The sequence below is a fragment of the Diadema setosum genome, chromosome 8, assembly GCF_964275005.1.
Source record: "Diadema setosum chromosome 8, eeDiaSeto1, whole genome shotgun sequence".
NCBI classification, from domain to species: Eukaryota; Metazoa; Echinodermata; class Echinoidea; order Diadematoida; family Diadematidae; genus Diadema; species Diadema setosum.
Window position 1 is genome coordinate 37,390,201 of NC_092692.1, and position 24,569 is coordinate 37,414,769.

At 38.9% G+C, this 24,569-nt stretch overlaps 2 protein-coding genes across 2 annotated transcripts in view; one reads left to right on the forward strand and one right to left on the reverse strand.

Annotated features, from left to right (window-relative positions):
- Positions 1-8,878, reverse strand: part of LOC140231922 (centrosomal protein of 112 kDa-like) — a 29,606-nt gene extending 20,728 nt beyond the window's left edge. Inside the window, exons 1-10 of the mRNA XM_072312069.1 lie at positions 8,785-8,878; positions 8,242-8,308; positions 7,476-7,593; positions 6,299-6,486; positions 4,032-4,119; positions 3,311-3,412; positions 2,505-2,780; positions 1,926-2,025; positions 661-779; positions 12-155 (exon numbers count right to left, since the gene is read on the reverse strand). Coding sequence (XP_072168170.1) covers positions 12-155; positions 661-779; positions 1,926-2,025; positions 2,505-2,780; positions 3,311-3,412; positions 4,032-4,119; positions 6,299-6,486; positions 7,476-7,593; positions 8,242-8,308; positions 8,785-8,875 — 1,293 coding nt within the window. The 5' untranslated portion in view covers positions 8,876-8,878. The remainder of the gene's footprint in view (positions 1-11; positions 156-660; positions 780-1,925; positions 2,026-2,504; positions 2,781-3,310; positions 3,413-4,031; positions 4,120-6,298; positions 6,487-7,475; positions 7,594-8,241; positions 8,309-8,784) is intronic.
- A 9,974-nt stretch (positions 8,879-18,852) lies between these two features.
- Positions 18,853-24,569, forward strand: part of LOC140232238 (uncharacterized) — a 32,955-nt gene continuing 27,238 nt past the window's right edge. Inside the window, exons 1-7 of the mRNA XM_072312371.1 lie at positions 18,853-18,875; positions 19,414-19,474; positions 20,043-20,093; positions 20,668-20,890; positions 23,106-23,213; positions 23,956-24,078; positions 24,561-24,569. The exon at positions 24,561-24,569 is cut by the window's right edge and continues 93 nt beyond it. Coding sequence (XP_072168472.1) covers positions 18,853-18,875; positions 19,414-19,474; positions 20,043-20,093; positions 20,668-20,890; positions 23,106-23,213; positions 23,956-24,078; positions 24,561-24,569 — 598 coding nt within the window. The remainder of the gene's footprint in view (positions 18,876-19,413; positions 19,475-20,042; positions 20,094-20,667; positions 20,891-23,105; positions 23,214-23,955; positions 24,079-24,560) is intronic.

Below are 24,569 nucleotides of genomic sequence, written 5' to 3' on the forward strand. Positions count from 1 at the left end.
CAACTACTCACATGGCTGTCAACCTGGGCGTTGTACTCAGCCTCCATCTTGGCAAGCTTGGTGTTGGTGTCCTCCAGAATGTCCTGGATGGCACTGGTCTGCTTCTTCTGCATCTCAAACTTTTCCTGCTCCAGGTCGGCCACCGCCTCATGCAGCTGGGGGAGGGGGCAGGGGAGGGGGGGGGGGCAGGGGAGGGGAGAGGAGAGAGAAAACACAAAGTATGTAGCTTGACTTACATCTTGATGGACCTGATTTTTCTTTGAGGAGACACCAGTTTCATTCATTAGAAGTTGATTTGAAACATGCAAGGTGGAACACGATTCGACGAACACCGTACATCACTTCTGGCCGAGATATCCAAAGCAAAGTGATCCCAATAAAAAGGTGGGACTCACCTTTTATTACCATCGCTTTGTTTCACTTTGTTTTCAGATATTTCAGCCATTTAAAACCAATTTTCATCGAATAAATTTTGAATTCCTCTTAGAATTGTATGCTTTTTAATATTTCATAGATTGTTTCTAACTATTTAGCAGAAAGTTCAAGGCTGAACCCCCATCTCAACCAAAACTATACCAACCCTTTAAAGTGAGTTCACTAGTGCATGACTCAGACACAGTAAACTCTGACAATCTTGTGGGTATTAATTAATCCACTCACCCTCTTCTCATAGTCATTCAGGGTAGTCTGGCTGGTGCGTTCCACCATCTTCCTCAGCTCGGCGATCTGCTTATCGCGACTCTCCTTGGCAACTCCATACTCCTTGGTGAGAGTTTGCACTGGAGGGAACGGAAGGAGGATGATTCCATCATAAGGAAAAGGGGTGGTCAGCATTACCGGCACAGAAAACTACCCTATGTTTAACTGAATATCTAACAGCTTACAGGTGACAGCTGAAGCTGCTTAGTGAAAGAAATTATATAAAAGACACTGTAAAGTGATATGTTGTAAATTGCATTGTTCTATATTGTCTTCAGAATTCTAGCCTTCAACTGATGTCATGGATAATCATTTTCTTCCTCTTTTTTTTTTTCTGAAGTCAGTCTAACAACAAGAAGGATTCTGATTTGCGATGCAAGATATGCTAAAAAAAAAAAGAAAAATGACAAGATTCTATGCACTCTCAGAGTGAAATAAGTTACCAGTATGCATTTCTTTGTAACTGGATAGTCTAGGGCTTGCAACATTCTATGGTTATACAAATCTAGAAGTCTACCATTTCAGTTTCAATATCCTTAGTACTATTTGGTGTAAAAAACAAGACAAACAGCATAAACAAACACTGCCATATGATTGATAGGATTTTGAGTTATTAAACTGCAGTGATTCTCACCTAGCAATTCACAAACCTTGGTGGTACTCATGAGGCACAGCATACAGTAAAACAAGGAACATTCGTCTGCATTTTAATTTTGCGAATTTCGCGAGAGCCAAGATTCGCAATATTAAAATCCTTGAATGTTACAGGCAACTTGCGAAAATTTCATGCCGCGAAAAAGGCCGTCGGCTCCAATTCGTGAAAACATCATGCCGCGAAAATATCATGTTTTACAGTACCATAGAAAACTAGGGTAAAACATGGCATACTGTTAACCTGCTGGCAATCAAAACTTTTACACAAGCCACTGGTCACTAGATTGATTGAAAGTGACCATCAAATACAAGTAGTACTCACGTATATTTCACTCATCATAATAACAAAAGAAAGGTAACAAGCTGCGCTCTTTTAGTACCTACTTACAGTGGATATCAAAGAATAAAGAAGAATAAACTGGACATGGGCAGTTCTCTGAAGCTATGGGTACAGATGGCTTTTGAACACTTCTCATAACAGATCTTCACAAAGGAGCCACCTATCAAGACCAATCTATTTCAAACACGCTATGCATACACAGTAACCGAAGCGCGCCACCACAACTACTTACACTTTCTGTCGAGTTTGCGATTAGTCTCCTCCAAGTCTGTCACTTTATTTCTGTAATGTGTCTTGATCTCGTCCATTTCTGCATTCTTCCGATCAAGTATCTGACAAGGTAAAGACGCATTAAGAGATGCCGTTATTGAAATGTTAGTGAACTTTGTCAAACGTTATTCGAGAATGACCAATAATACAAGCCTATAAGATCCCTCAAGAAATGCAATTTTATGTTACTACCATGCAAATTTAAGATGTCTTTGACTACATGTTTTTACACAGCAATTTTTAGGGTAGGCAAACTCCCCTTTCTGGGCACAAGTGCAAAACAACAGAGATTTCTGTTTGCAACCATATGAGTAGCATCTCATCCCTACAATGCACATTATCATAAATTAAGTCAAACCTTCCTTTACCACATGAGGATTTTGTTCAACTCTTGAATGCTCTTGAAAGAGACAAATGAGCTCACAATAATCTGTAACAACAAATTCAACACCCCTTCATCCCGCAAAAAGAGATTGATGAGCATAAAGGCTAAAGAGAAGGAGAAAAAGAAGTCAAAAGGCAGATAGGAACAAAAGGAAACCTTCTGGATTGCCTCATCGTGTCTCTGCTGAATACTGAGCTTCTCCTCATGAAACTTGGCCTCCAGCAGTTTGGTCCGCATCTCAAGATGCTGCTCCTCCTGACGCCTGGTCTCCATGGCAACGTCGTCCATGGCCAGGGAGGATGCCAGCCTGCCCTCCCCTCCCCTCAATCCCAGTGGCAGCGACGGTGCCGCACCCGCCCTTCTGGTGGATGCGGAGCTTGGCTCAAATGTGGCCCAGTCGAGCCCGGTGAGTACCCCTCTGTCTGATGGAATCTGCATCCGGTGTGAATGAGGGTCAAAGGTCATGTCTATAATTTGCAAATACTCATTAATGTCAGGGGTGTATCCAGCAATTCCATAAAGGGAAGGTGCCTTTATAGAAAATAAAGGTGGCACAAGCCCCCCATTTTTTTCTTTTTATTTCTTTTGTTTCTAACATAAAATAAGGAGTTTGTCTCACGAAAGATCACATTCAGTGGCGGATCCAGAGGGGGGCGCACCGGGGGCGCGCCCCCCTCTGGATCCGCCACTGAATGTGAACTTTCATGAGACAAATATGGTGCATATGTGTCCCTGAATGCACTGTTTATCCAAGGTATGTCTTTATTCAAGATTCATGTGATCCTTTTGCAAGTGCACAGAGTAATTTGCACCAAGGGTAGCATACAGTCTAGTTATAGAGCATAGGAAGTACAATCCATCTGCGTATTCTCTTCAACTAGTCACCCAAATGTAGTCTGAATGAGACATTCTCTACTTTTCAGCATAACAGATGACATTTTTTAAAGAAAAAAACTTCTCACCTTGGTGGCTGATGATTTGGCTCCCTTCTTCCTTGGATTGGGATCTTCATCTTCATCGGAGGAGTACGAAAATGACACCTTGTGTCTGTTCCTTATCTCAGCCTAAAATTGGTCAATAAAAAAAAGATGAATTGCAATGAATGACTACCAATACTATTTGCAAGAGCCTTTATGGACCATTATCGAGCCAGTTTCCCCTTTTATCACTGACAAAAAAAGAACACACATAAACCACAAACAAACTCTTTCTTCCTTTTTTTAAAATGATACATTAATGGGTCTTGTGTGGTGTATGTATTGGTACATAGGTCACAAGAGTTAACACATTTTCAGTGGAAGGGTTCCTGAATTTGCAGAGCTCAACAGTCATGCTACTGAATATGACATACTACCCAGTAGAACATTATAAACCTCACAAGAAACAAGAACAGAACAATAGTACAGCCCAAGGCCATCACAGGCTGCCTATCCCAAGAGGAAGAGAAAAATACTGTAATACTATAGGGAATAATAAATGAAGATAATTGTATAGTCTTTGCATAATGATGAATGTGCAACAACATAATTCAACCTTAGAAGATCTGTAGAAAACGAGCATCATTGGTCATTTTCATGTGGATGCTGCACATTGATTGGGGGTAAACCAGACCCCTCCTCTTCCCAGCTCCTATTAAAGAAAGCTAACAGAGAGTCAACTAAGAGAGATCAAGAAACCACTCACTCTGGCCACATCGAGATGAGTCTGGTAGCTGTCAGGTTGTCCATTACTCCTTATATCTCCCTCCCCACCATCTCTCATCCCCTTTGGTCTAGTATCAAGAACACAAGTGCAGTGAAGTTAATCAACAAATCAACAGGCTAATGAATGAATGGTAAATGACTTCATTCTATTACCAATTAATGACTTATTTCATGCAACTGAGTCACAGTCATGGGTGTGATAGTGTAACCAGGGAGGTGAGACAAAAAGGAGTGGGCACTCTGCCCTCAGGGTTTTCCCTATCACTCAACACAGGATTACAAGGGATCAGTGCCCCAACGAACAAGTAAACGACCTCTTACGTAACGAGGTCAGTCTGATCGTTATCACTGCTCTTTGATGTTCGATCCTCGGGGCCGCGGTGATTTGGCCCTCTATCGTTAGAAGTATGGACAGGCCAGTTGACTTGTGTGTGTTCACAAGGACTTGTATGAGGGTTTTACATTCTTTATGCAGGCTCACACAGCATGTACTCTTGGGACCTGCTAGTCTAAGAATTCAGCTCTCGATAGATACAAAAATTTTGAAAATCGGCCAAGAAGAAGTTGAGTTTTGACAATGTAACTGTTTAACAATAGCCATTGTTTTGTTCTTGTCTTAATCAAATTACGACGCAATGTCAAGTGTAAATCCTGACTAGCGCTGACGAAATTCACCTGTAGATCAGCAGATGTTGGGGTTTTTCTTTAGTCTGATGTATCACTTCATTGTTCGCTCGTGTTGGTTCTCTTGTCATATTTTTTGGGAAACTTGCGTACATCCGCCAAGACATGTTTTTTCTGGTCCGACTAATATATTTTTGTGAGCAATTTTAGTTCTCCAGGGGGTGAAAACACTATTTGAATGTTTGTTTGTTGTATGCTGGGGATATATTGAGGCAGGAGGGCTCGAATCTACAACAGAGTGGTCATGATGGAGACTACTATAGGACCTAATCTTGGTGAAATAACTTGCCTCCTTGCCTGGTGTATGGTGAAAACATGAGAGAGTTCAGTGAGAGCTGAACTATCTCACATGTCCTGTATCACTGTATGCCTGATAAGATATTCACCATGGCGCTTATTGTTTTTTTGTCTGTCTCTCTGTTTTTGTTTTATTCTTATTTGAAAGCTGAATGGGTATCTTTATGATGGTTGTTGCTGTTGTGGTTGGTATTTTCTGTGCTAGCTTGGTATCAAAATTATTATCATCATCAGACATCATTATAGGGCCTGTGTTCCACTACTCAGCTGTTCATGTTTCCTTCATATTCTTACAATCAGTATATTATTATTGGTGCTGCTAATCATACACTGTAATTTGTTTCCATTTCATGTAAAAGTTATTTCACCATATAACATGCAAAGTACATTGTTCCCAAGAAATCTTATAGTACATGGACATGTAAATGCATATAAGTTATAATACTTTAAATACTAGCTACAAAATTCAAAATGTGACCATGCAACCAGTTCACTGCACATCACAATGCACCAGTGTTGTTTGCAGGCACAGCAATGGGTAATGCACCAGTATACACCACCCTCCAGTACCACGTGGAGTAATCTAGGTTCTGTCCAGGGAGGGGTGAGACCCACCAGCCTGTTGACAAGGATTGCGCATGTGCACTGTGCGGCCAAGCGGCAGTAATCTAGTTAGTGGAGTGGTCTCTTGGGGAGTGCGGCTCCGAGGATGGTTCAAAAGACACTAATCCAGTGCCCACTCCTTTTCCTCTCACCTCCCTGGTGTAACTAACCTCTCAATGAATAATGAGAAAAAAAGTTAAATCATTGCAAATATCACATTGACAATAAAACCACCTGATGAAATCAGCTGAGTCTCGTGCCTTCACAATGGATATTTAGTTCGTTTCATTTCACAAATCAAAATATCATACTGTGATTTAAAAACTACAATGTATGGATACAGTTTTTCATAAGCAACATTGAATAAATGCAAGAATAACAGTTGCAACTACAGCATTCCGAGGTATATCATTTGAGCCTCATTAAATAAATATCAAAATAAAATTGAACTGACAAATTAGAATATCAAACAGTGACTGGAATTTCACGGTGTATGTTCACCCTTTCACTTAAAACCTCTACCTCCGTCTCTTAAAACAACAACAATAACAAACAAACAAATAAACAAACATGAGACCCCAAAAAGAAAAACAAAACAAACAACAAAACAAAACAGAGGAGCTAATGGTTGAACAATATACGCTCATGAGAAATTTCTCTGACCTGGTTTCGACATTCATTTGGCGCTCCTGGAGAATGCTGGTTGCCTTGACCTTCGACCTGACCGATGACCTGAGCTCCGCACTCTCCTGGCCTGACCACAGTTCTCCGCTGACCCAGTCCGGTAAGATGTGGCCTTGCTCGCCCCTTCGGAGGGCCCTGGTCTGGGTGGGCTCATCGAAGTAGATGGACTGGAAGCCAAAGAGATGAAAATAGGGGTATAGGGCAATTACCCCCTGTGCAACTACCCTGGACCTTTCCCCTGGCCCTAATCCTAATCCTAATCCTGAACCTAATCCTAACCCTAACCCAAACTCCTAACCCTAATCTTTACTCTAACCTTACCACTAACCAGTATTTAGCCGGGGGGGGGGGGGGGGGGGGGGGGGGGGGGGTAATTGTCTTCTGGGGGTAATTGCCTGGATACGGAAAATAGCAACCCTCTTTTTTACATGACACAGGTGGATTTGCCACATATCCAGACATCCAAAGACCAGGGCACTATTTCATAAATCTCTTTCGACCAATTGAGGGGCTGCAATAATTACAGTTTTTGTCACAGCATTCAAGCAGCAGCCACTCAAATGTGCGTACTGGGGTCATGATAACTGCAATTACAGCAACTGTCAATCCTTACAGACCCTTTAATATGAAATGGGCTCCTATTTGTAGTATTGATTTCCTTCCCTATTGCTGACAATGGCGAAACAGCATTGTTAAACTATTAAAATAAAAGCATCACAGTCTGTGAGAAAAATGACTACTAATGGAGAAATTACTTTCTTTCACCCCTTTTGTTTCTCTATAGATTTGTTAATGCTCTACTGTATAAGTCTTTCAGCTGGAAGTCAATATGGGAGGGGACTAAATGATAATTGGATCATTACAGACTCAGTGGGCAAACAACATGGTAAGTACAATGACTTGGTAAGTATAACGTTCAGTTTATGATCACACAGCAAACTCACTTGGATTAATTTGGTCTCTAATGCATTAATAGTCAAAGAGAATAGTGGTATATTCAAATATGTTTCACTGCCAACCACTGAACAATCTGAGAACATTTTCAGCCAATATCTGAGTACTCTGATATCATCTTCCTACCAAAGCTGATGGAATTTGTGAAAGCTTGGATTGGGAGGGATACTATTCCAAGTTACATGGGTGCGTCCATACTCACCGTGTACGCGGGAAGCGTAGGCAAAGGGCCTGGGTCCGGCCTGCTGCTAAATGGGCCCTCCAGCATGCCTTTCTTAAGCATGTGGACCAGGAGCTTAGTGTACATGTTCCTGTTTTTCCTGAAAGTACCACAAAACATGGCAATGTTTATATACTTTACTGACTAGTCTTTCTGATAGACAAACAAAAATAGGGCAGATCATACAAAGCAAAAAAATGATTTGCATGGATCAAAGTAAATATAATATTAGGTATCAGTATTTGCCATTTCAATTGAAAGAGACATAGTATGACATTAGACTCAACTGTACATACATTGTAAGTTTCTACAGTCAACCTTGCTTAAGTCGACCTCTCATAAGTCGAATAATTGCTACAGTAAGTCAAAGGTATTTTCAAGTCTTCTTCTCTTTATATTTTATTGAATTTAATCCCTCATAAGTCAAATTTCCTCCAAGTTGAAGCTATTTCTTCTGTTCAAATAGATTCGACTTAGGCGAGGTTGACTGTATAAATATCTCTTATCACAAGTCAGCAAAAACTCTGACATGGGAATTTCACACTTAGCATGGGTGATCATATATGCTACTGGCTATTTTCACTGTTACAGTGCAAAGAGGAACAAATTCTTCAGCAATCAAATACAACAAACAACATATCATATCAAGGTTACTTGACTACAAGCAGCAGACATGTTATTTGCGAGACCACGTCACCACCACACAGAATCAGAGCTGGTTACACAACAAGAGCAACCTCTCTCTCACCTGCCAACTGTTCCATGTCCAGGGGCCTCACACAACTTTTTGATCCACAGGGCGCAACGCTGTCTCTCTGGGAAAGCAGACAGAAAAAGGGTGTGATCTGAAAGAAGCAACTACCAATCACAACACCATGTCTGTAATGTTATGGTAAGCAAGATAGAGAAAATGTTGAAAGTGATCAATATTCAGGAATGACCCAAAGAATTGCCACACAAGAATTTCAGGGCTTTACTCAAGTTGTCACTATTTCTAACTTACAGTAAACGACCTCCTCAGATTATATCATGTACTTACTGTGTGGGGAGACGTATTAGGTGCATATATGCACCTAATAGTATACAGATGAACTTTGTAAATTATGAAGAGTATCCCCGACAGTTACCATTGGTTAGAATCTGTAGATCTCTGTTGTACAGGTAGACTTACCGGTATCTCTTCTTTAGTCCCACAGCCTAAAAATGATTGCCTGCTGTCCTTGAAGTAAATCCCCCCTCCCTCCATTTTTTTTTTTTCCCAGTAAAGAGGTTTCAACCTTTTGGTACTTACCTGATGCATGAGGTAATTTCAGGACATAAGGCTTCATCTCCGCAAGAAACTTGTCAAACTCATCGTCCAGTTCTGGACTGTCCTCTGCCATTTTGCAGACCTATGGATGCATTTGAATGAAGATATTTGATACCATTAGTAGAACATGTATTGCGACCATATTTGTAATCATATTGTATGTATATTTGTCATTGAATATAATATATGACTGTGACGTAATAACTTTTTCAATGATTCCTATTTAGATTCTACATCTCTTGAATACAGGTATTTTCATCTGTCCTGCTACTGTATACGCTGTTATTTTCAGGAACAGATATTTTTGCAAATGAGGAGGTCATAGACATTTTTGCGAGAGATGTTGTTTTGCGAATTGATGCCGATGCTAAATGTAAATGCACTAATACCCTAGTGCATGGAGACATTTTTGTGTGTTGCATGGCAACTACCCAGGTGCTGGGGAACTTATAGCACAAAAAATAAAGATCAAGCCAGTGTCACATCGTAGGATTGTCCCAAATCTTTCATAGCAATCATTGTTTGCCTCATAAGCACTTAGCCTCTGACTGAAGTGAAATTTAGCTTTGCTTGACCAGTTCCATCTGATGTGTTACCTCCTGTTGAGCAGGAAATAAAAGTAGTGTCTACTGCTAATTACCTGGCTGCACTGCACTGTAGGTCTAGAACCCTAGCTAGTTACTGATAGAACCCATAGTACTTTACAAACTTTCCTTCCATGTTTTCGACCCATCTATAATTTTGATAGAGTAAATGTCCCAGTTCGCGGCCAGGCACCTGTTCGCGGCCATTACAGCATATTTGGTAACATAACACTGAACACAGTGACACACTTTATACATATACATCACACATTCACTAACACACTGCTAATCTACAAAAATCAACCGATGACATGGGCAAAATCTCCAACCAAAGTGAGATATTCTCACCTAAATGACGACATCTAGCATCCAAAATATCATTTTCGGTACTTTTTAACATCACAGTTAAGGAATAAGGGGCCTAAAAAACTGGATTTTTTTTTTCATTTTCCCGATGTTCATGGATTTTGACTACACGTCCTCACATAGAAGGGCAGTTCCAGCGTTACGGACATTACATTTCAGACAAAATGTGGAACTTTAAAAGGTCATTAAGATAACAAAATATTTTCATTCTGAACTCATACAGTGGAATCACTCACATATGAGGCTAAATCATAAATAGTGAAAATTTCAATCCATTTCACCACATCATATGGCACTTGCTGCATAAAATGTTGGCCGTTACGGACATTACATTTTTTGGACATGACTTTTTGCATGCCTATACAACCATTGAAAAGTCTGTGAGTTTAAGCACATAATTAGACCAATGTAGGAATAAATTGAAAGGTAAAGAAATGTTTAAAGAAAATAAAATCAAATTTAGTGAAACAGATGGCACATATACCTCCTATAGCCATAATTGTGGTGTTACGGACATTACATTCTAAGCGTTACGGACATTACAGATTTGTCCACTTTCATTAAGTGGCAGGAGTCACATACAAGTATTAATATTTTTTATCCTTTTTACTTGGATGGTAATCAATACACATTGGACAATGCTACTATAGCCGTTTCAGGAGTTTTTTTTATTTCAGGAGTTGCCAATTTGAGGACTATTTGGTCAGTATGGACCCCTACTGTAACAATTTGTTGACTTTTCTATCATATTGGAATTTAATCAACTTATTTAATGCCTGCAATAAAGTTATGATCTATAAATAACATATAGATCAGCCTTTTGACTTTCTGTTATGATATTCAAACTTTTAATTACTCAAAATGTAATTTTAAAGAAATGTTACGGACATTACACTTTTTATTCACATCTACATAGCCATCACTGAGCATAACTCTGCACGAATAAACAACTTTTATTTTAATCAAAACTAATGCATAATCAAAATCAAATAAAATAATGGTTCAACAAATGCTCAGTATGTATTTTTACACAATGAATGTTTAGTTTTACTTTCTTTTTTCCCCAACAGTTTGTTGAAGTACAACAGTCTTTTCCAGGGTCAGAAAAGTCTGTTTTGGAGAATATTGTTTATTCTGCTTCCAAATCAATCACCTTGGAAGCAAGAAAGGTGTTCTTGACCAATTGTTGGAGAGGGTCTAATACTAATGATTCCATTCTGTTCTAAAAATGGCTCTCCTTCACTACACTCAAAGAAATATTCATGAATCCTTGTCTTTTCAGAAATTTCATAATCGATGGACTATCCTCATTACATAAAGTCCAACCTCAGTTATCCAGCAATCACTTTTCTGGATTGCTCTATTATCCAGATATGGACTGGCACATTATTATTTTTTTTTTTTTTTGCATAATTCGGTGCAAAATATGACTAAAAGTACGTATCACTTTTTTATTCTTTACAAGGTAAATGTGATTTAGGACATAAATGTTAATCGCTATGGTACAACATTATATTTCTAACAACCAAAATACTGTTGCTAGAAGGAATAATGAGGAAGTGTATTTCATTCACATTCCATTTGATTTCCACATTATTGAATAATAAAACATGAAATTTTCATGTAAACTATAATATTGAATAGTCAATTAATAATATCCTACACAATTTGCCTACAAGTGTCATGCATGAGCATATCTCCCTTATCCAGCAATATCATTTTATCCAGATAGCTACCGTTCACGACATGGTTAGAACTTGAGGTTGGACTGTATTTCCTTAACAGACAAGTCAGACCACAACTGACCATACATTGTGTAAAAGGCCTTGTCCAGAGATGTTTTTGACTGTTTCTCTTCTTTAACAATGTTTTAACATACATTCTTGCCATCATAGTATAATTACTCAACTTGATATGCTGTTGCTGTAAGATAGCTTGCATCCATGTACACGTATTTCATGGGAGAAATAAGTAGACACAAGAAATAAGATTGTAGAGGAATGCAGAAGATTAGTCAAAACCTTGTTGAAACACTGCACTTGTTGCTGAGTAAAGTCCCAAATCAATTTTCATGCAAGGGCTAGGGCATTCATTGTGACAGTATATCAATATTGTAGGGTAGAATCCAAGCTATTCCTAATCATATGTAGCTAATACTTTTGCCACAAATGTGTAATGTCCGTAACGCATTAGTTATGTAATGTCCGTAACGCTTTTTAAAAGGAATTATGCAGGTTCCCAAAAAACTGTGTGGATATGTTGTGTGATATCACATTTTAGCTTTGCGTTTGAATCTAGAACAAAATTACACCAAAACACAGTGTGTTACAAGAACTTTTACATCTAAAACGTTACGGACATTACACTTTGAAAGAGGTGGAAATTCAAAAAATTGAAATGCTCATCTTTTAAGGAAGAATTATTTTCTTTTTATATCAAGGAGGATGATGTAAAAATGAGTCATTAGCTTTATCATAGCATAAAACTGGTTGCCTGAAAGTCATTTTATAGGGAAAATTTCTACTTCAGAAGAATTACATGCAAATTATACTGAATTTTTCTGCAATGTCTTAGAAAAAACACACGATTTCAATACCTAAAAAATTACATTTTTTCCATATTGTACCAAATTTTTTCATCATATCAGTTTGATATGACCCTTCCTGAATACTTTCCAGGGTAAAACAAAGTAGTTTCTTGATTTTCATTTTTCCATCCTCGGGTAACATTTTTCACGGAATTGCCCAGAAATAGAATTTTCGCAAGCTGATGTAGGCTGCCATCTATTTCCGGATGTGGATGTCAAGATCAAAACAATAAAAAAAAAAAAACACGAGAAAGACAACAGTAATGCCGCCACAACTGCAATCCCTGTTCGTGGTCAGAGCATGCGCGCCAGCCTTTTTCATGTGCTTTCGCAATTATGGGACTTGGGGCTTAAATATGCAACATTTGCGAGCCAAATGAAGGCGTTCAGCAGAAGATCGTGGAGCAGGCACGTATCGCATAGGAATTGTACATAAGGCCGCGAACCGAGCTATCACCGTTGCGAATTGGGGGACGCTGTACCAGGTTGCGGCCTTGATTTTTTTTTTAATATCGCGATGGACATTGGTCTTGCAATGGGGACAATAACGTGTCTATGTGAATTGGTAAGTGGTCAACCTTTAGTCTACTGGATGATATAACATGGGTTAGGACTAAAGCAATTTGCAAGTTTGCGTTTCAGAGTGAAAAAACCCTTTTGCGGCCGCAAACTGGGACACTTACTCTAACTAGAATAGCACTCACCTCGGTCTTGGAGAATGCAGACCTCTGCCAAGAAGCTAATTTCCACCCATACATGCATGCTAGGAATAGCCAAATTTCCCAATGATAAAGAAGCCTTGTGTTTACCCTTGTGTTTACCATATCAGCTTCCTGCATGCTGCATGGAACCTCACACAAAGTATGCACGTTCACTTAAGTGTGCATATAATTAATGCAAACCTAAAATTGGCACAGCTTGAACTCCCAAAAAGACCCAAGTTCATTGTCACATTGACTGTTGTTGTGTTGACCTTATTTGCCAAAAGATTGAAAAAAAAATCCTTTAAAAATTCACTACCAGAATTTAATGATTGACCCTTGTCATCAACTTTTTTCGTTCCTTCTTCAGCCAAATTCATTTAAATAAATTTGATATTACAAATTGTTGAGTGATTTTGCAAACAGACAGACAAACACGTCACAAGTTACCCGTTACCAACATTAGATCTACTAACAAATAATCGCCGACAATAAACAGCCTAGTCGCTGTGCCTGTGGTGCGTCTGGTCGCGCTACCAATACAGCAATAGACCTATCTTACCACGCAAGCAAAGGTAGGGTTTCCTCACTTACAACATAACACCATATCCAACGTTTGGGACTGGCGCAATTTGTGAAGAGAAAAAAATCTAACGTTCCAATTTGAATTAACGGACAAGATATATCGCAAACTTCAAAGCACTTGGTACGAGTAATTCAATACTACTTGAACCTCCGAAAACTTACGATAGTATGTTTCGCCGGCCAGCAGAAGAGGAGAGAGAACCTAGACCTGTATTATCGTCATCAACCGTCTTCCAACGCTCTTCCAACAGCTGGCGTCGACTTGCAGCAGCTACTTATGCTGCAGCGCAGCTAGCTAGCTATCACTGATGCAGGGCATACGCAGCGCACCATGCATGCACAAACCCTTGTTGGTCGTAAAGGAGTCTGCGCCATACGCCAAGACTACTACATGCACCACTGGCGGCACTGTCTGATCAGAGAACACAAGAGAGGGATTTTGATAAGAACTCAAGAAGTTGTATAAATTATAGGATATGTAAGGATGAGTTGTGTTATGAAAAATATATGAACATTTAGTATCCAAACCTTAGAATTACTTTCATTATAGATTTAGATGTAGAAACTTCAGCAAACTCCCGGTTGTTTCTGGCAGTAAAATATAATAATAAACATACCCCGGTCTTGATTGAACTGAGAACTTGTGTAAATTTACACAAGTTCTCAATTCAAGGGGTATGTTCATATTTTACTGCCAGAAACAACCCTTAAATGCAAGAAAAATATTTTATAGGAGATGAATTTCATTATATTCTCGAACATGATGCCTATGAAGAAAAGAGAGATGGTTAATTAAAAGGTGTATTTGCCATTTTAAAACTCCATCCACCTTCAAATTTGAGAGACTTTTTCAAGCAAGAGTTAAAGAATTGATTAATTTACAGTGCAGATTTAAATACTTTAAGTATCTAGGAATTTACAGATTCAACTTCCCATAACAAACATGGCATATGTATTTTTCCCCTTTTTCATTAAATATATATATTTTTTTTTACTTGTTGGTAAATTGTTGTAGACTCAACCGTTGACACAATGATCACCACATTTTTACATTCTTGTCTAACTATTCTGTGATTTCTCTCACAATTATATTTTGGGTCCACACGCTTACTTTTGACAAGAAACTCAAGGTTTTCCTTATAAACCAAGCAAAGCAGACCTCATTCCCTGCTCTCCCCTGTTTTTGCTCCTCCTCCCATCCTCATAATATAATTTTCACTCTGTTTCACCACTTTCAGTTCCATTTACGCTCGCACATTTGGTGGGCTCTCTACTCCGACGTATCTTAACACCTAGCTGTTAATTTCTTTATTTTATGACTTAGAATATTGCTTTTACTTGGTGTAAGGTACAAAACTTCCGAAACAATTCTCAACCACACCATGCAATAGAGATACAATCTCAAACGTCAGAACTCAGTAGCAGACCATTATTTTGTTTTAAAAAAATCATAAGATTGTTATCCTTCTCCTGATATTTACATTGCAGTGAATGCGATAGAATAAAAGACATTTGGCCCTACGGTGTGGAGCACCACTCATTTCTTAGTCACAGAATGTTTAATATTTGTCATATTATTAAATTTCAGATTTTAAGTTTTGACTTAGAAAAAATATTAAAATATTTTTATTTTGTGTATCAAAATTATTATATTTTTTCCCTTATTTTCAAATCATTTTGTTTTATTCTTGTTCCAATTTCTGCACAATTTTGTTTTACTGTTGAGATGGACGCGATGATGATGCTAGCATTCACAGACATACAGAGCATACCACCCACACCACAGAGCTCTAACGTTGAGTTGGTGGTGAACACTGCACTGTACTGGAGTGTACTGCAGCTTTTATCCATCCCATCACCACACCGAGCGCTGCAAATTTGAGCTCTGTATTGCAGCTGACCTGATTCATCGTACGAGTGGAAAATAATGAAGGTAAACATGTTCTTTTTCCTCTTATATACAGAGATGTAGTTTTACAGTTTTACATGGCAATGCAAATGCCAGATGGTGGTATCCTAAAACACTGAAAACGTCAATTGTCAGTGATTGTGCGAGTGAATGAGAAACACATTCGCATTCTCGGCTGGGGTTGCGGGTCCGGTCCAAGAGCGCAGCGGGGACGATGCTAAACGAATGTCGCCTGGACGGCTCGGCCTCATCTCGTCGGGCGGTATAGTCTAGAGGGATCTGTGTCCCCTGTGTGTATGCTTTATATGTATCTCTGTGCATTTTTTATAAATTTGTGCGCGTGCGTGTGTATTGTGGGATGAAGTGTACACGATTTATGACTCCACTTTGTTGCTATCTCAAAAAAATAGGTTCAAAATCCTCAAGCCAAAAGTTAAAACTAGAAATAGAATAGTCAAAAAAGGAAGAAAACGTCTGAGCGCGCCGATGAAGGTGCTTACACTCTTACACAGCTAGCTTGGTAGGCTACTACTTGGTTGGGATCCTCCTAAATACTCCCACTGCACAGGAGTTTTAACTGAAGGTGCTGGAGGGTGGACATTTAAACAAGTTATTTCATTAGACATCTAAATACCATCTCTTTTAAATTTAACTGAATCAGTTTATGTGATAATACAGAAAGAGGAAGTTCATTCCATACTTTGATTGTGTGGAGAAAGAATGAGTTTCTGTGGACTTCCAGTCTGGAGGATGGTACTTTGAACTGTGGAGAAATGCAGATTCTTCCAGGGAAATATTGGGGTCACTTGTTCCGATAATAGGCTGGCAGTGAGTGTGGCTTGCTTGTCTAAGGGTGTCTTGGAGAGCAGTTTGTGTATTCTTTCTGCAAGGTGTGAGATAGACACGTCTTCCTCTCCTTGGTATACAGCATGCATTCCCCAAGGAGATGTGTGATGTACGTCTCATCTTTGGAATGACAGGGGCCTCTGGTATTCTGTTACTTCCCAACCAAGGTTAGACGGGTGTCAGTGGGATAGACTCCACAGAGCTGTCGGAATAAATGTGAGTTGAGTCGGGCAGGGAGGAGGGTAGTTACCTTAGGGGGGTCCAGGGAACTGAGGAGGTGAAGTGTGGACTTATTGGCCATTGCCTCTTTGGACTTGCCTTCTCTATGGCCCAGGACTGCTGCACTGGTGATCCTCTTCCGTTGCTGAAAAGTGGTGGGCACATTCATGACATCTTCTAAGGGTGGAAGATTGTACTTATGAAGAAGGGTCCTAAAGGCTTTAGTTTTTTTGGAGTCTGGGTGATGACACTGCATGTGCTGGAACAGACGGTACTCAACCCTGTTGGGTGTTTATAGTGTGATCAGCTTCCCAAGCAGCCTGAGCCGAAGTTTAGCTATCTTGTCAGAGACATTGGGAACAGATTCGTTGGCTGTGGAACGAGGAGGTCCTAGCAGGGTTTTGAATAAAGTCTCCTGGACCTTGTCTAGGCACTTCATAGCAGCCTTTGTGAGGTACTGGTATGTTATGTAAGATCCGTATTCAAGTCATACGCAGAAGGCAGAAACGCTCACACAGGGATGCTATGGCAGTTGGTGTGAGTCCCATGTAGAAGGTGCCTAGTCCTGTAAGTGCGTACAGAGTCTTGTTGGCCGTGGAGATCATCTTAGGACTTGGGTCATGGTTGCCAGTAGAAGGGATGATGCCAAGGTGGGGGTGTTTGTCTACCTGTGATATGGTATCTGATCCAAACTGCCACAGGTGTGTTGTCTGAGGTCCTGTCCAATGATGATGACGGCACTCTTGGCAGCATTGATAGTGTATATTCACTAAGTGGAGTATTCATACACTATCTGGAGCATGCTGTTCAGCTCGTCTGCTGATGTTGCTACAAGAGCAACATCATCTGCCAGAACCAGTATACCAGTTTAGATAGAGTGTACGGAAGACCCGAGCCCTGAGTCCCGGAGTCTTGTGATGAGACCATTGATGTATACCAGGTAGAGCAGGGGGGATAGGATTCCTCCTTGTCTGACACCCTGCTTCACATGAAAGGATTCGCTTGTTCTGCCATTCCACCAGACCTTGGCTGTCAGGCCTTCGTACAGATTCTTCATGAGTAGCCAGAGGTTTCCATGAACACCTGCTTTGAAGAGTTTTAGTAGTAGGCCATTGTGCCATACGGTATCAAAGGCCTTTGCTGCATCTACATATAGGCCACAAAGGTTTGCATCTTGTTAAGTGAGTTACTCTCAATGACGATGTTCAGGGTGCTTGCCAGTAGCATACATGAGTGGTCTTCCTGAAATCCACTTTGCAGTTCATCTGGCACATTCAATCTGCGAAGAGTCTCCTAAAATGTGTGGTTTTATGAGCAACTCTATGAGTTTACAGAACACAGATGTCAGAGAGATACCCCTGTAATTTGAGGGGTCTTTCATCTGTTTCCCTTTTCCTTTGCGTACGGGTAGGATGACCATGGTAACACTACACTTACACTACACAGTCACAGTGTAAGTTTACCCTTTCCTAGATATAGAATCTTACTCTTCTATAGTATTAATTCTACTCTCTGGATGTTGGTGTCATACACTGTATATTAGTCCTTCACAGTGATCACACGGGAAGAGTCAAGCAATTGCAAGTTTTATATCTTCTGATGATATGGATTTGTAAATCTGCATTGTGATGGATCTATTTGATATTAAGATTAACCATAAACTGTACCAAACACAATTATTGTATAGACTGATGAATCATGACAAGAATATCTCCCAGCTAGTAGTAGTACTATTACTTTGCTAACTGTCTGCACATGCTACATGAAACTGAGTAGAGTTCTAGTCAATTTCTGTTTGATTTTTCACACCTTCAAAATTTCAGAATTTGGTCAATTTTCACTGAACTGTTCCTTGCATTGTGCTGTTTTCATTCAAACAAATATGCTTTTACTTAGTGACTTCCCCTTAAAAGCATGGTCAGGCAGGCATGAATTCATGACTAAATGGCAAAACAAGCAGTTTTCACCATCTGCATGACACTTTTTGGAATTTTGTTAGGTGCTAAGATTTGTGAAAGTATGATGCACACAAAATTGTTTTTTCTACACAATGATTTAATGTCGAGAGGCAATTTGCGAAAGTTTCATGGTGTGAAAACGACTGTAGGCTCCACTCTGCAAAAGTTTTATGAGGGCACTGTGAATGTTTCTGGTTATACACCATAACTTTAGTATGTAAGCCGTATGTATTTTTTTTTTAATCTTTCAGATATGTGTGATTGATGTATTCACTGCTCAGAGAGGGTTTTGACAATGACTACGAGAAAGAAATCAGCGTAAGTAAACGTGGCATGCTAGCTTTTGAAAAAGCATACTGGTAAAAGTTTTTTTTTTTTTTTTTTTTTTAAATACTGGTTTAGCCAGTTTCAAACATGAAAGATGAAATAATAAGAATAATTAAAATTTTGATATCTGGGGATGATACCAACTTGCTGGAAATATTAATATGCTGAATGGTAATATTGGGGTCTCGACTCCACAGGGACAAATGTATTGTAGAATGGCTTGTGCGATTTACAAGTTTTGGTTCCAAAAGATATAGATTGGAAAAAAGTTGGTAGGGGTATAACATTGAAAATATTGACCGTAGTAATTAGATTGTTCCATCCTTTTTTATCATTTAAACAAAACAAAGAAAGAAAGAAAGTGAGAAGGTTGTGATGTGGATGTATTTTGTACCAGTTACAGCAACTCTATTCTGTTTGTTTGTTCATTTGTTTGTTTGTTTGTTCATTTTCCATCTGAGAATATATATGTGGATTGTAACACTTTTTTTTTTTGCTCCAAATTTTTTGCACTTTTTTGCTCCCATAGACCAGCCAAAGATGAGGACTTCTATAGTTCTCTGGCTGCCGACATCAATGCGAGTGAAGAGGTCAGTAGAAATTAAAGGTAGTGGGGTTTACCTCTTATGTAAATGATTACTGTGTTGATCATTGTTTGATTTTAAATGATTGTGTTATGAATTGATTGGCACTTATGCTATCATGTTATGATTTGATAATCATACTTTTTTTTTTAATTCAGATTTTTAGGGATGGGATGGGAGTCAAAGCATCTATTTTCTCTCCAAAATTCTTTCAAATTGTGAAAATAAATCGGTCATGCTCATTTGTTGTCTATTTTTTGTCATAAGTTTGCATAAAATTCTCTTTAACCATGACTTTCTGAATGATCGTTGTGAGAGTGGTTGACAATGTGTATCACAATTTAAGAAATTATGCAGATTTCCGTCAGAATAAATAAAGTCTTATGCATAGATGAGATACTCAGAAAAGAAGGGTAATTGGGTGTTTTAAGATATCTTTATTGATATTATAGTTTTTTAGTAGACTTATAGTTTTATTAACCTGCATCTGTTGATACAATTCATGGTTACATTCAACTATTTGAATGTGTATTCTGTAGTTTATACTCACGGATTTAAATTGTTTGTATTTCAGGACTCCAGTGTATCAGATGCTGATGTCGCAGCCCTCACAAAGGCATTGGCTGTAAGTGTGGAAATAGTCCTTTCATATACACTTGTAGCTTACTTTAAAAATGATGTGTTTGGGCTAAATATGTCCAGCCAAATCATGATCATCATCTTCTCCTTCTTGTCCTTCCCTTTCTTTCTCTTCTTTTCTTTACTCAGTCTCAATAGGAATCGATCTGTCCGTCCATCTTTTAATAGATTGATCTATTTATCTTTAAATTCATCTGCACATACGTTTCTCTTCTGTTGATATATAGTCTTTCTATTTGTCTTCATGATTTATATATTCATGTATATGTTTGAATTCATCTGTAATATGTTTGTCTTCCATTGATATACTCTTTCTATTTGCCTTCATGTTTTCTTTATCTACGTGTATGTTTGAATTCATCTGTACCATTGTTTCTTTCTGCTGATATACTTTTTCTATTTGTCTTCATGTTTTATATATCCATTATATGATTGAATTCATATGTAATATGTTTCTCTTCTGGTCATAAAATAATTACTCATTGTGTTTTGTATATCTATGGATATATTTGTCCCTTTGCATAATATATTTGTCTGTGTTTAATTCACGCCCTTGCCAGGATATGGATGACATGGATGATGCTCTGTTTAGCTCCTCCCTGAAGCCCAAAAAGAGTTCTCCTTCCACCAAGAAGGATAACCCCAAGAGGGACCCCTCGCCTCTCTCGAGGACCACGCCCAGCCCTGCTGGTCTTGGTAGGAGGGACACTTTCACCATAGACAGTGGCTTGGAGGAGGATGACATCTTCAAGACCCATGACTTGGGGAAAAGGGATGGCAAAGGTACAAGTCTCCACCATCTGTATCCTTATTTTTTTTCTTTATTTGTGTGTGTGTGTGTGTGTGTGTGTGTGTGTGTATACATGAAGTGTATTTATCTACTTGTACATCAATTTTCTTATGGCATGCTTGTTTACTTTATTGCAAGTCTTAGAACATTTGCAGCATTGTGAATATTTCATCCACAAGAATGGAAAACTGTTCATTGTGCCTGAATTCGGTGCTCTATAATGGATGGTTCAAACAGCTAAGCAATTTTTAAGTTAAGGTCTTTATGACAGATACTTGTTTGGCATTGTTTCAATTGATTTAATACCAGTCACTTGTGGCATATTCAGAGATGCCACATTTCCGGAAATTTCCGGAATTCCGGATTTTTCCAAAAAGAGGGAAGCTTTCCGGAATTTCCGGCAAGCTGGCAAAAAATCTGTATTTCTCGATTCGCCTCCGGGAATGCGTGAATAACTACTGAGATAATGCGCCTACTAGTTTTCGCTCTCTCCGTCTCTAGCTCTCTCGGCGAAATCCATGCAGCAACGATGTTTTTCTTTCAAAGCATATGCCAATTTGATGAGTGTCATCATTGCATTTATTACTGTAATTATGCGTATTGCGAGTGCTAGTACTGACGATCGGTATTATCCTGTTCAAACATATGGTCTTCAAATTGGCTTGTAGTACTGAAAGTAATCGCTTATTTCAGTTAACTTGAAAGAACAGAGATTTTTTCCCATAGAAAAGCACGTGAATCGCGCGCCGCACACCGCGAAGCAGCTTGACAGGCGACCATAATTATGCATTACCCCAAGACTCGGTTTTGGTAAGGATTTTTACATTTGTGGTTATGGAGATCATCTGCAAAACCATGCATGTCGCCACGACTTTACTTAGTTCACTTTGTCTTCTATCGCAACGCGCGGTGATATTTGACCAACCATAGCGGCACAGAAAAATGAGAAAAATCACACGCAGCTAGCGGCCTTCCGCGAGGGGGAGCCGCATGCGGCGTACGTTTCCCTGCATTCTTCTAGCCGGCTCCGATCGGGCTAAGATCACCGGGAGTCACCGATGGAAGCAAAATGAATTGATCTCGCTGTGACACGCAAGGTTTTCCAAATAAATCGCTTCGACTAGCCGAATGCATGTTCAACAAACTTTGTCTCAAATGAAAGGTTAGAATCTTACTTTTAATGTGATATGTGTTTTATTTATGTTCCATAACAGCAAAGTCAAAATTTCTGAGCATTTCTTATGTGAATGCTTGGTAGGCGCTATATGCACAGCGCTGCATAGTTAAGGCGTATTGCATTATGCACGCACGTGTCGCAGTTTTTGAATGGAAAAGACAGCTGCAACACCAGGGACGACAAAAACTGGACAAAGAAACAAGACAGTGCATTCAAAAGCAACCAAGCTTAGAGCAATGATAGTCAAAAAAGCTGCTCTCAAGAGGAAGTCAGTAAATGTCCAAAACAAGTCTAAAAAGCCCAGACGAACATAGGTATTTACATACACCGTGTATTGCTGTACAGAAATATCAGTATGTGAATGAGAAGTATGAGAAGTATCAAGTAGTTCAGTATGTGAATGAGAAGTATGACAAGTATGAAAAATATCAGTAATTCAGTATGTGAATTATTATACAGTATACATACTGATAGGTGTCAGCGCTGGAATCAATTACATGTAATTAGCTTTACTGTACTAATACTATGTTTATTTTAGAAGCATGTGTATAGTTGATTACAACTGGCTGATTACAACATGGCTAAAGTACCAATTATTTAAGCACAGAAATAGTGAAAATCCCCTCTTAGATATGCACCAGAACCCATAATTCTACTCTGAAAATAACAAAAAGTCCTTACCGTGGGAGGGGGGACACCCCCCTCCCACACCCACCCCTCCTCGGTCGCTTCGCTCCCTCGCGTGTGATTTTCAGGAAATTTGGACAGCTCCCTGTGGCATCTCTGCATATTAGAATTCTGTTTGTTTGTTTGTTTGTTTGTTTGTTTGTTTGTTTTTACATGCACTGCAAGTATACTGGAATGATTCTGCAAATGGACTCGAGTACTTTTGTACTTGTTTTTCCACCACACAAATTTCACATTGTTAACATGGCATGTTTAAAGGGGGAAATAAAAGACTTGATATCATTTTTACTTCTTAAAAAGAGACAAGCATTCTGTTAAATACTGTGTGTCTTTCTGCTCTCCAGGAAATTTACCAGAGGCTTCAAAGAAAGATGAAGGCGAGAAACCATCTTCGTTGTCTAAAACTGCTCCTGTCAGATCTAAACCTCAATCAAAGACTTTTGACTTTGGAGGTAGGTGAATGCATCCCAATTCCTATGGCACTATTGTTGGTGTATCATTTATTGCCCATGGTCATTGGTGTATGAGTATGAATGAGTATCACTGTATGTGTGTCTGTGTGTTTTTTTTTGGTTTTTTTTGAACGTGTATGATTGTGCCAGTGTAATTTCTCAATGCATTGTTGGACATATACTCTTATAAATACTAAATAGTTTTGCAGCCCTCAGTGAATGAAACCCTCCCAAGGTTTGTCAGAGTTGAATCTGTAGCCAGACTTTGACATTAACTTGTCTTTGGTAGGAGTCATTACAAAGTATGGAGAGTTATGTTTAGTTTAACTTCAAGAAAAATTTGCAGATGATTTGACAATTTTCAAAAAAAAAAAAATCATGTATGGGGTTATTCCACTAACTTAAAAAAGAAGAGGAAAAGAAAGGGTTTACCTTTGTCTCATTACTACTTTGTTTTTCTTGAGGTGTAGCATCCTTGATTAATTCTCTTCTTTTCAAATATTTCTTTATGAAATCTTTTTAAATATTTCACAAATAGCAGAATGTGTAGGCTGAAATATCGTACAGTAAACTTATACAAAGCATGTAATTAAGATACAAGGCATGTAGTAGCTATGGTATGTTATCGTATGTTGTTGTCACATGCTCATTGAAGATGTGGTAAATGATGATAAAAAAAAAGAAGAAGATAATTATGGGGAACACGTAAGCACCATTCTGACTCTCTCTCCCAAAATTCTAGAATTTGATGAGGATGACCCCCTGGCTGGCCTGCTGTCTGATGAGGATGAACCCAAGCCCAAGAAGAAAACAAGCAAGATATCAGCAAAGGCTGGGGCTCAGAAACTAAGCACGGACGCTGGAGGTGAGAGCCAGAAAGGTCAAAGTTCAGGGAATACATCAATTTTTTTTGTTGTCCTTTTTAGGTTTGTAGAAGCTAGAATGTGAACTGTGTATTCAATCTGTTGTTTTGTAGCAAGATGGAAATATATTATGAGAAATTTGCAAGTTATTATTTCTCTAAGGCAACTTGAAATTAGAATAGGAAATACAGAGAGCTGTTGATGAAAAATGAATTAATCTAGATACGGTGTGTGTTACACTGCATTCCTGCTTTTCAGAAATTCTCAAAATGTTATCACTCTTAACCCATTGAAGATGGACTGATTTAGTTGTAACATACATATCCCATTCACCCCAGCCCAAGAATACTCAGGACTAGTCTTCAACAGTTGAGATTTTTTTTTTCCCCATAGCACTCGATCTACTATTAGTATACTGCATGTCTTGCATGCAGAACTGATGTTTTTACTCATAATCTATTTCCTTTTCTCTATGTTCCAAAAGCTTCAGATC